Here is a 12,835-nt window from a genome sequence, read left to right on the forward strand (position 1 = left end):
AACTGGATTCTAATCAAATGTTCTGTTTATGCCAGCTAAAGAGCCTGAAAAGTAGAGTGAGAAGTTTTAAAAAACATTAGAAAAATAATTCTGTCATCAAAAACACGTAAAGTATGCAGATAAGGAACTGTATGAGTAGACAGGGTATAAAATGTCCTAATCATTATGTGTTTGATAGATTTCTAGGTTAAATTAGGAGATGTCAGAATAACCCTGAATGATGTTCCTGAGAAATCACATGCTATTGTTCATTGTATCATAATTATTTTAATTTCTATATGCAACATACCTAAATTAAAGCCTACCTCTTTGCTTTAGAAGCCAGAGTAATTTGGCAATACAGTCAAAAATACTATAAAGCAACATCAACTCTAATCATTGTAAGTATAGATAATCACTATATAAATGAAAAATAATCATACCTATATGGATATCCATGATATTTAGATCTGAAAATAGAGAGCATCCAACTGAAGAATAATACAACGAGTCCAATACCAGCCACACACATTACTGCAGAAAAATAAAAGGACAGTAAAATGAGCATGTTAAGCATAATAAAGAGCAAGAGCATAACTTGTAGGCTATAATTCCAAGAGTAAAAAGCAAGGGCTTTAATTTACTGGTAAATCTAAACTGTACAACAAAGTTCATCCCCATTCTTCAGCAGTCTGCCTTCTCCTTTAATTTGCTCCATTACAATATAATAGAATAGTTCCATTTACATACTTGTGTAATTTAATTGTATGAAATAATGAATTTCATTAAAGCCATCACAGTCAAGAATTTAGTGTTAAATACACTGTTTTATGACTGACAAGAAAATAACTCAGTTATTAAACTTCTTTTAAATCCTTAGTATGATCTTATTTATTATTGATAAATATTCACTTAAAGACATCTGGCAATATCATTGTGAAAGCCTTACTTGAAAGTATTTTATTCATTCACTGGTAACTACACTGCTTGTATGAGGAACTCCTTCAACATGGATTCCTCATTTGAATTATGAGGGGAAAAAACCCGCCCAGATTCCTAGTCCTAAATTCATAGCTCTCTCCATTAATCCCACATGCTCTGGTTTAGCATAGCAGTTACCAACCTTAACTCTAGATGCTGACCCTACAATGCTCAAGTATGATTCCCATAACATGAGGCTCTTCGAGTCCCTGGACTAAGACTGCCTAAGAAGCATAGAGGGAGGGGTGTGGGAAAGCATGTGTGCTACAGCAATGGAAGCTCCAGGGAAACTGGAGCTCCATATTTATTGGCCGATACCAAAAACAACTTTTAGTTTTGTTATACTTAGAGAATAATTCTTTTTCCTTTTAAAATTTTCACACAATATGATTAGGGGCCAAAATGTAAATGTTAAATATATTATATCTGAGTATTAACACATGCTCTTTGGAGAAGTCTATTTTTTCCCTAATCAAATGCACACATACATGTATATATACAGTTTCACTCTGAATATATATTTGTACTCTACTTTTTTCACGCATCTAAGAGTGCTTCAGGTAGTTCTTGGTACATAATAGGCACTAAAGAAATATATATTATTACTATTTGTGACTATTTCATTAAGTTAGAATCTTAGAAGTAGATCAAATTGTGACTATTTTAATATATGTCACCAAAATGTTTTACAATTTAAATTCATGCCAGCAGTGTAGTACCCAGATGGCCTTTCCCCAATAATGAATACTGAAATAGGCAATTTTTCAAAAGTCAGGAATGAAAGGATGTATATTGACTAGATAAAAAATTGTTACATTGGTTCTATTTTTCTAATATGTAAAAATTCATTTCAATTCAGCAAAATACGTATCTCCCAAATTTAAAATCCAATGTCATCATCTTTTTTCTAGAAGAAAAAGTAAACAGATTTATTAACCTAGGTTAATTTTGATGACATTTAACTCTTTAACCATAAAAAGAAAACCCTTAGACTGATTTCATGTAAAACTCTTAGACATAAATTACATTGTTTGCATTTCTTTGTAACAAATATCAGTGTGTGAATATTCTAATATATAAAAAGTCTATGCAAACCAATAGGAAAAGGAATAAGACTCTAATACATAAATGGCAAAAGACATTTTACAGAAGGGAAAACACAAACAGCTAATAAACATCTAAGAAAATATTCAACTATACTAATAACCAAAGAAGTACAAAATAATGTATTTCCCCCTTATCTGATTAGCAAATATACACATACACATTTTTAATGAGGTTATCTAATGTTGATAAAGTTACAGTGAAACAAGCATTCTGAAATACCACTGGTAGGAATCTAAATTATTAAAATATTTGGGGAAAGAATTTGGCATCGTCAGCTTAAAACATCAAGATAATTGAAAATACTCATACACAGGACCCAGTCATTCTACTTTAAGGAATTAATATGAAAGAGGATAAAGTTTAATATGCACCATAATAGTCACTAAATAAGTATTACAATGAAAGTTAGGAAAAAAGTAAACACTTAACAAAATCAGATAGGTTAAGTAAATTACAGTATAGACTATAAATTAAAAATTATGTATGGGAAAGTATTAGTGAAATATTTTAACTCTGGTTAAAAAGGGGTGGTATAAGATTCAAAGTATTATACATACAGTTGAAAAGATGTTTTTATAAATGGAAGGAACTTATATTACGTTAAAATTATTAGCTTTTCAATGGTGGAATAATGGGTAACTCTCCCCCGAAATGTTTCATTCTCCTATTTTCCCCCACATTTTCTACAATGAGCACATATTATTTTTATAATCATAAAGAAGTAAAATAATATAACTAAGAGGGGAAGTGATTAAAAGGACATTCTTTTTTCTGTATTAAAGGCAGAATTGCTACATTTTGGCATATGATATGACTTACTCTTTCGCTTTCCAATATCCATGTCAGATGTAGCAGCTTCACATAAAAGCACCATCCCTAAGGTAACCCCACCATCTTAGAAAAATTGTTTAAGGAGAAATTCACACAGACAAAAATAACATACAACTTTAATATTTCTAGAATAATATAGAATGAATAAATATATAAACCTTCTACTCTCAATTACAAAAAATTATAACTACATAATCTGGTGTCTACATAGTATGACAATTATTTACTATGAAGATATAATAAAAAATTAAGGTTAGAAAATTATTTGCACAAATAAAAACTGATATTTTAAACAAATGTCTGATATTTGTTTTTAAATACTGTCTGATATCAGTATTTAAAACTGATATTTAAACTCATAGATGAAATATGAGTTTTCCTCTAAAATTGTACTTTGAAATAAACTTCTGGAACATTCTTCCAACTATTGCGCCAATCTCATACACATTTAAAAAAATTAAATAGCCATTTTGAATATTTCAACCACTCTCCAAAAAAGAACACACTTGAAACGTACACCATTTAAAGAATAGCAACTGGGCTTCCCTGCTGGCGCGGTGGTTGAGAGTCCACCTGCCGATGCAGGGGACACGGGTTCATGCCCCGGTCTGGGAGGATCCCACATGCCGTGGAGCGGCTGGGCCCATGAGCCATGGCTGCTGAGCCTGCGTGTCCGGAGCCTGTGCTCCGCAACGGGAGAGGCCACAACAGTGAGAGGCCCGCGTACCGCAAAAAAAAAAAAAGAATAGCAACTAATTTTTATTTGAAAAATAACTTATCAAAATTTTCCAGAATTTCAATAATTAACCTTTAAAGCACAAATTACTACTAAACTACCTAAATTGTCCTATTCTAATAAAAAGAGAAAATCCTGCGAGCCATAACCTCACTTTTATTCAGCTTAATATAGAAGCTATATAAATACAAAATAGACTTACTCGTGCAAAAGGTAACACATGGCATGGCAGAACAGTAAAATAAGAAAAATCACATTTTGAAACAAATAGAATGTGTTCTAGTAGAAAAGAGAGACTCACCCTGCAGTTTGGTGAATACAAACAGCAGTTTAAAATGCTCATATTAATTATGCATATACACATGCACATTGTATGCTACCTCATGTGGGTATAATTAAACAGAAAGGGGCATAAACTCATTCATGTTTTTTGTTTTTTAGCCAAGTTGTCTTCTCCAGTGATTATTTTTTTTCTTACTGGGGTTCTTTGTATGCATGTAAGCATAAAGACTGATCATTTCTATAGGCTTTGGCTATAGGTACTCTGATTAATGGTTGAGACTTTTGTTTTTGGAATGGTTTGCTTCTGTATAATGGTCTATGAGCTTTCCATCTTACAGTATACCACCAAGGTCCAGCTATCAAGAGCTATGATGCACTTCCATATGTATTGTTTCATTTCATTTATAGACTCTTTAAACTTTTACTATTATACTTTTACTGCCTATTATAGGGAGGCACTATTAGTTGGAGTCACAAAGTTAGAGGAAATACAGACCACTCCTTGGACAAGTTTACACTCTAGTGGGGGGATACAAGCAATAAATAATAAATAATTACATAATCATGATGACATGTTACCCTGAGAGAACTAAATAGAAAAGAGAGGAGGTGGTATTCCATAACGTACAGGAACTAGGCTACTAAACGAGCTACTAGGGGGACTTCCCTGCTGGTGCAGTGGTTAAGAATCTGCCTGCCAATGCAGGGGACACAGGTTTGATCCCTGGTCCGGGAAGATCCCACATGCCACAGAGCAACTAAGCCCGTGCTCCACAACTACTGAGCCTGTGCTCTAGAGCTCATGCACCACAACTACTGAAGCCCACATGCCCTAGAGCCCGCGACCCACAACTACTGAGCCCACGTGCCACAACTACTGAGCCCACGTGCTGCAACTACTGAACCCATGTGCTGCAACTACTGAAGCCCGCACACTTAGAGCCTGTGCTCTGCAACAAGAGAAGCCACAACGAGAAGCCCCTGCACCGCAATGAAGAGTAGCCTCCGCTCACCGCAACTAGAGAAAGCCTGCATGCAGCAACAAAGACCCAACGCAGCCAAAAATAAATTGAAAAAAATTAATTAAAAAAATTAAATAAAAGAAATAAATGAGCTAGTAGGTTTGGGGTTCAAGATGGCAGAGTAGGAGGATGTGAGCTCACCTCCCCCAACAAACATATCAAAAATACATCTAAGTGTGGAATAATTCTCATGGAAACATAACTAGACACTGGCAGAAGAAATCCTATACAACCAAAACTGAAAGGAAGATCTCCACTTAACCGGGTAGGTCAGGAAAAAAAAAGGCGTTGGGTCAGGACCTACTCCTCCTGGAGGGATCTGTAAGGAAGAGAAGGTCCGCATGGGTGGATCCTCACCCTGGGGAGTGAGCAGGTCATGTCACAGTCTGGGCATCCCAGTCCTTGCCTGCTAGGAAATTTGCTGGGACAGACAAAAGGGCTACAGAAGCTTAGACTCTACTTGCAAGGAGCACACGAGTGATGGCTTGCTAACCATCAGGGCAGAGTGAGCCCTGCACTGATGTCTGTCACCACACCACAACCCCAACCTGAAGGGGCGGACACCCCAGCTGTGCTCACTCCACCCTACAGCCTGGCGCGAGATCTGGGCAAAGACTTGGTCTAGCTACGCAGAGACAGACCAGGTTGCCTAGGGTGGTACCACAAGAACATGCAGCAGCTAAGTGCTGAAATCTCAGGAAGACAGGTCCTGGGAGAGGACTCATCTAGCTATACAAAGACTGCCTGGAGGGTCTGGGGTGTGGTCCAGGTGTACACAGTCGTTCCTACCGCAGTGGCACCTAGGCTCTGCCAATTCCACACCCTAGCTTAGCTCTAGATATGGGGCAGACAGGTCCTGGGAGAAGACTGCCACAGAGGCAGCCCAGATCTCTCATGGCAGTGCAGCCACCTCAATTCCTGCAGCCACAATGCTCCAACCCCCACAGCCTTGCACTAGATCTGGGACAAACACAACAAAGGGACGCAACCTTGTACTGCTTCTGAGCAGAACTGTGGATAGCTACACGGGCAGCACATAAGTCCTCTGTGACTGCATAGGCCTCACTTGCTTCAGCAATCACCTCCGATGGGGCAGGGCACGCATTCAAGGGCAGTGGAGCCTGATTAAACCCGACCCTCAGGGCTTCTATTCCAAGAACTGGGGAGCAGACCCTGCCCCTAACAGGGTAGGGATAGCCATGGAGCAGAGAGGAAGCCCACCTCATATCCTGCATAGTCTCTAGATACTCCAACACCAACCAAAACCCCCATCAAGGGGATAATGACCAGCACACCCTGAGGAAAGACGTGGCTGGTATCCACAACAAAACCACCCTCGCAGCAAAAACGTTGGACACACACAGTCTACACCGGGATGCTCCCACTTAAAAACACCCCTTTAAGACCACAGAAGATAACTGTTTCTCCTGAAATCATAGAGACAGAGAATGTTAAGTAAAATGAAAAGGCAGAAGAACTACTCCCAATTAAAGAACAAGAGAGGGCTTCCCTGATGGTGCAGTGGTTGAGAGTCCGCCTGCCGATGCAGGGGACATGGGTTCGTGCCCCGGTCCGGGAAGATCCCACATGCCGCGGAACGGCTAGGCCCGTGAGCCATGGCCGCTGAGCCTACGCGTCCGGAGCCTGTGCTGCGCAACGGAAGAGGCCACAACAGTGAGAGGCCCGCCTACCGCAAAAAAAAAAGAACAAGAGAAATCCCCAGAGAAAACAAATAATGAAACAGAGCTCACCAGTCTACTAGACCCCAAGTTCAAAAAGGTGGTAATAAAAATAACTGAATTAAGAAAGATTATCGATAGAAATGCAGATCATTATAACAAGGAACTAGATAAAGAGAGGATTCTAAAGGCAGCAAGAGAAAAACTGTCAGTTACACGGGAACCTCCATAAGGCTATCAGCTGATTTCTCTGCAGAAACTTTGCAGGCCAGAAGGGAGTGGCATGATATATTCAAAGTTCTGTAAGGGTAAAACCTGAAATCAGGATAGCCAGCAAGATTATCATTTAGAATAGAAGGAGAGAGAAAGAATTTCTCAGACAAGCAAAAACTAAAAGAATTCAGCAATACTAAACCTACCCTAAAAGAAATATTGAAGTGTCTTCTCTAAATAGAAAAGAAGCAAGGATCTATAGGAAAGGGAAAACCACAAGAGGAAAGGCAAATATATAAAAGGGTTTAAGATCACTTAAATAAACCAGTACAGGGCTTCCCTGTTGGCGCAGTGGTTGAGAGTCCACCTGCCGACGCAGGGGACATGGGTTCGTGCCCCGGTCTAGGAAGATCCCACATGCCGTGGAGCGGCTGGGCCCGTGAGCCATGGCCGCTGAACCTGTGCGTCTGGAGCCTGTGCTCCACAATGGGAGAGGCCACAACAGTGAGAGGCCCGTGTACAGCAAAAAAATAAAATAAAATAAAATAATAATAAACCAGTACATAGATTTAAAAAACAATTTAAAAAATTTTAAAAGTGACTGTAACTACAATAAACAGTAAAAGGTTAAGCATGAAGATGTAAAACAGGACATCAAAATCACAGAATGTGGGGGAGGGGAGTATATGCATATAAATGAATATATATATATATATATATATATATATATATATATATATGGTAGGCTGAAAGGTTCGTTCGGTTTTTTCCGTAAGATGGCTCTAGTAGCACTTAGTTGTCTTTATTCATTTGAAACAATTTTGTTAGACTGTATGTGACAGCTGTCATATCAGCATGCATTTAAAAAAAACTAATCAAAACTGGTGAATTTTTGTGTAGCCATTTTAATAATGAAGATGGGGGAAATAGCAACATTTTCAGCATATTATGCTTTATTATTTCAAGAAAGGTAAAAACGCAACTGAAATGCAAAAAACGGTTTGTGCAGTGTATGGAGAAGGTGCTGTGACTGATCGAACATGTCAAAAGTTGTTTGCGGGGCTTCCCTGGTGGTGCAGTGGTTAAGAATCCGCCTGCCAATGCAGGGGACACGGGTTCAAGCCCTGGTCTGGGAAGATCCCACATGCCATGGAGCAACTAAGTCTGTGTACCACAACTACTGAGCCTGTGCTCTAGAGCCCACAAGCCACAACTTACTGAGCCCGTGCTCCCTAGAGCCCGTGCTCTGCAATAAGAGAAGCCATCTCAATGAGAAGCACGTGCAGTGCAATGAAGAGTAGCCCCCACTCGCTGCCACTAGAGAAAGCCCGTGTGCAGCAACGAACACCCAATGCAGCCAAAAATAAAATAAATAAATTTATAAAAACAAAAAAAGTGATTTGCAAAGTTTCGTGCTGGAGATTTATCGCTGGACGATGTGCCACGGTCGGGTAGACCAGTTTAAGTTGATAGCAATCAAATCGAGACATTAATTGAGAACAATCAACGTTATACCACGTGGGAGATAGCCGACATACTCAAAATATCCACAACAAGTGCTGAAACTCATTTGCACCAGCTTAGTTATATGAATCGCTTTGATGTTTGGGTTCCACATAAGTTAAGCAAAAAAAACCTTCTTGACCGTATTTCCACATGTGATCCTCTACTGAAAAGTAACGAAAACGTTCCGTCTTTAAGACAAATTGTGACAGGCAATGAAAAGTGGACACTGTACAACAATGTGGAACAGAAGAGATCTTGGGTCAAGCGAAATGATCCACCACCAACCACACCAAAGACCAGTCTTCATCCAAAGAAGGTGATGTTGTGTATATGGTGGGACTGGAAGGGAGTCCTCTATTATGAGCTCCTTCCGGAAAACCAAACAATTAATTCCAACAAGTACTGCTCCCAATTAGACCAACTGAAAGCGGAACTCGATGAAAAGCGTCCAGAATTAGTCAACAGAAAACGCATAATCTTCCATCAGGATAACGCTAGACCGCATGTTTCTTTGATGACCAGGCAAAAAGTGTTACAACTTGGCTGGGAAGTTCTGATTCATCCTCCTTATTCACCAGACATTGCACCTTCGGATTTCCATTTATTTCAGTCTTTACAAAATTCTCTTAATGGAAAAAATTTCAATTCCCTGGAAGACTGTAAAAGGCACCTGGAACAGTTCTTTGCTCAAAAAGATAAAAAGTTTTGGGAGGATGGAATTATGAAGTTGCCTGAAAAATGGCAGAAAGTAGTGGAACAAAAGGGTGAAGATTTTGTTCAATAAAGTTCTTGGTGAAAATGAAAAATGTCTTTTATTTTTACTTAAAAACCGAAGGCACTTTTTGGCCAACCCAATATATATGAATCTATGTACGAAACAGAAACAGACTCATAGACATAGAAAACAAACTTATGATTATGAAAGGGGAGAGGGAGGGAGGGACAAATTAGGGTTATGGGATTAACAAACACAAACTACTATACATAAAATAGATAAGCAACAAGGATTTACTGTATAGCACAGGGAATTATATTCAATATCTTGTAATAACCTATAATGGAATATAATCTGAAAAAAACTGAATCAGTATGTTGTACACCTGAAACTAACACAAATATTGTAAATCAACTACACTTCAATAAAAAAATAAAAGAGCCAGTAGAAGAAAGTACATTATATATGATGAAGGCAAAGATATTTGTATAAAAGGAAGCATAAGTATAGAATTGTGGAAAAATGTTTGTTACTTTGATTATTATTGTCCAAGCTATATTTAAACAATTTCTTTGCCTACTGAATTAGCAGTTTAAAAAAATAATACATAACGATGGTTAGGACTTGCCAGGGAAAGCAGGGCACATATATATTTCTGGCAGCAAACCTCCCTACCCCACCGCCTTTTTTTTTTGGCCTCACTGCGTGCTATGTGGGATCTTAGTTCCCTGACCAGGGATTGAACCCACACCCCCTGCACTGGAAGCACAGAATCTTAACCACTGGACCGCCAGGGAAGTCCCTCCTACCCTTAAATTTAAGCAAAAGCCTTTCGGAAAACAATTTGGACAAAACACGAAGAGCAACAGACAGATTTACACACTCTGTTTCATACTTCTGGAAATTCAGAGATATGCCAATTATTATTATTATTTTTGGCTGTGCCGCGTGTCTTGCAGGATCTTATTTCCCTGACCAGGGATCGAACCTGGGCCCCCAGCAGTGAAAGCCTGGAATCCTAACCACTGGACCACCAGGGAATGCTGTCAATTATTTTTATACCCAAGAGAACATTCTTTCCAATATTCACCAATAGGAGAATAATTGAATTATGATATATCCATTATAAAGACATTGATAATGATGACTATTTTTCCTTTTCCTTGCCAATATTTTCTTATTGCTCTGTAATTCTCATGCACTTTTGTAACTTTGAAGGCCATATACAATTTATTAAATGCTTATAATACATTAAAAAACCAAACTGTGTGTGAAGTATGTCTATAACTATAAAAAATGGAACTCCTCTTAGTCATCTAGATGATGGGATGACAAGGCAGGGCAAATGACATTACCACCAAGTCACTGGGCAGATTCTCTAACAGCCTGGGCTACAATTGATTCCTGAATGTCAATGTTAGGACCCCTTGGCTGAGAAGCACAACTCTAGGAACATTACATTTATTCCCCTTGTTGATTTGCTCTGCAGAGTCACTGTTTATGCATTCAGGTGGGTAAACTATGATCAGTAATACTAAGAAATGTAGACTGCTGCCTATCTGATATCACTGTTACCTATTCTTCAGCTTACAGAGACATCAATTTTCAGATGTGAGAAAGTAAAAATCTGCCCTGCCATTCGAGAGGATGGGCCAACACACATATAAAGTAGCTGCACAGTTTACAGGAAATAATATTTCTCCCTAGGGCATGCTGCAGCTGTAAAATGTCAAAATAAACCCTGTCTTTGAGTAACTACAGTTTTCTTACTCAATGAGGAACCTTGTTCTCTAAAATCGTAGACTGATTCAAATTATATCAGTAAGAAGGAAACATTCCATTCTTGACTGGAGGATCTAAGTTACTCAATTTACAAGTACAATTTCTAAGTAGCCTCAATTTACAACCAAAGTACAGAGCTTTAAAAAAGGCGTTTCTGGGTTTCCCTGGTGGTGCAGTGGTTAAGAATCCACCTGCCAATGCAGGGGACACGGGTTCGAGCCCTGGTCTGGGAAGATCCCACATGCTGCGGAGCAACTAAGCCCACGAGCCACAACTACTGAGCCCATGTGCCACAACTACTGAAGCCCACATGCCTAGAGCCTGTGCTCTGCAACAAGAGAAGCCACCGCAACAAGAAGCCCGCCCACTGCAACAAAGAGTAGCCCCGCTTGCCACAACTGGAGAAAACCCACATGCAGCAATGAAGACCCAATGCAGACAAAAATAAATAAATAAATTTAATTTAAAAAAAAGGAGTTTCTGAAGACAAATTCCCAAATTTATCTGAACGGTGTAGTGTCCAGGAAACAGAACCCTGGGTTCACTTCACAGTCCAGACCTGATTCTGATCCCTTTACACTTAGCCTGGCTTTGCTTTGAGCTCATCAAAACATTGCTTCATTTACATTTCATCTAAGCTCCACCTTTCCTTAAATCCTATAACAACTCTATCTTTCCTTAGGTAAGATATCCCATGGTCCCTCTGATTTGTAGTCTCCTTTGTAGCAATGATCCAATAAACTTGGCTTTATCAGACTTGCAGGTTTGTCCCTGGTGGTCTTTAGCTGATCAGGCTAAGACAGATGACACAGTAATATGATTCCAAAGATATTATGACTTGCACTAATAAGAGAGCAGCCTCAACCAAATGCTGTAGAATGTGAGAAAACAGACAAATTAAAATGTGGCACCAAGAACTTATTGTAAAGAGGATACTAAACAGAAGAACAATGTGTGTTTCAGCTACAAACTGGGCTTGGCTGCTTCCATGGATATAATTCTGGGGGAAAAAAGGACAAAATTTAATCTTTAAATATACAGTAAATTTTGGTGATTTAATCCTAAAATTGACTACTTTCAAACACTATGAAATTAATAATTTACCTGATGTATGTAAGCATTCATCAGTAAAAAGTCTGGTTAAAATGAAAGCTATTTCTGTGTTATTTATTATTATTTGTACTTATATTTATTTGTACTTATTCACTGTACTTATACTGTGTTTTCAACAACAGAATATATGAGAAAACTAGTTTTTCAGTGTAGAAGACCATGAGGTACAATAAAATAAACTCCATGAAAACAGGGACTATGTTTTTCTTATCACTATACCTAGTAATACCTAGTACAGTGCCTAGAAAGGATAGATGCTCAAGTACTTGATCGTCTATTATTCTATTTAGTTGAAGGCTAACTTTCATTCTTAGCCACCTTACTCAAAAGAACTACCAAATGGGATAAGGAACTTCCCACTTTTAAGAGTACTGCACAGCTTTTTAGCAATTGAAGCTCATTAATACAAAGAGATTGAAAAGTCAAAACTAAATCTAGTTCCTTCATACACTGGCACTGATCTCACAGGATAATAATAATTAAGGTTAACTTTGGTATAAGATGAAAAGAAATCCTGGACTTTCCCTTACCACATGTCCTGTGTGGGGATTCTTATGAGCATATGGTGGTCCTCTTATATGGTTCCACATTTGACCAGATGTCATAGCAAGCACAAAACACTAGGAAACAAAAAGTAATGAAATACTCATATAACATGGTGTAGCTGTTCCCACCTTGATTAGACTCATAGGTGTATGAAAAGTGCACCCTCTCAAGTAATATATGAAATAAATTTTTTCAGATAAATGATAAAAGATAAAAGGCTTATATTTCATCACAAGGATCACAAGAATCAATAATATTTACTTTGAAAGGAAAACACTGTTTTAACATTATAAATAAACTGACACAAGTTTAAAATTGAATATTGAAAACCGTTTTAGAAGAA

The 12,835-nt window shown here is 38.3% G+C and overlaps 1 protein-coding gene and 1 non-coding gene across 2 annotated transcripts in view; both read right to left on the reverse strand.

Annotated features, from left to right (window-relative positions):
• MAGT1 (magnesium transporter 1) overlaps positions 1 to 12,835 on the reverse strand; it is a 46,966-nt gene that overhangs the window by 1,988 nt on the left and 32,143 nt on the right. The window contains exons 6-9 of the mRNA XM_029241204.1: positions 12,477 to 12,566; positions 11,770 to 11,833; positions 2,887 to 2,961; positions 423 to 513 (exon numbers count right to left, since the gene is read on the reverse strand). Of these exons, the coding sequence (XP_029097037.1) occupies positions 423 to 513; positions 2,887 to 2,961; positions 11,770 to 11,833; positions 12,477 to 12,566 (320 nt within the window). The remainder of the gene's footprint in view (positions 1 to 422; positions 514 to 2,886; positions 2,962 to 11,769; positions 11,834 to 12,476; positions 12,567 to 12,835) is intronic.
• TRNAE-UUC lies at positions 10,019 to 10,091 on the reverse strand. The gene has a single exon. It is a non-coding gene; the product is annotated as a tRNA-Glu (tRNA).

The sequence above is a fragment of the Monodon monoceros genome, unplaced genomic scaffold (genome assembly GCF_005190385.1).
Source record: "Monodon monoceros isolate NGI ecotype Baffin Bay Population unplaced genomic scaffold, NGI_Narwhal_1 Super_Scaffold_22, whole genome shotgun sequence".
Classification (NCBI taxonomy): domain Eukaryota; kingdom Metazoa; phylum Chordata; class Mammalia; order Artiodactyla; family Monodontidae; genus Monodon; species Monodon monoceros.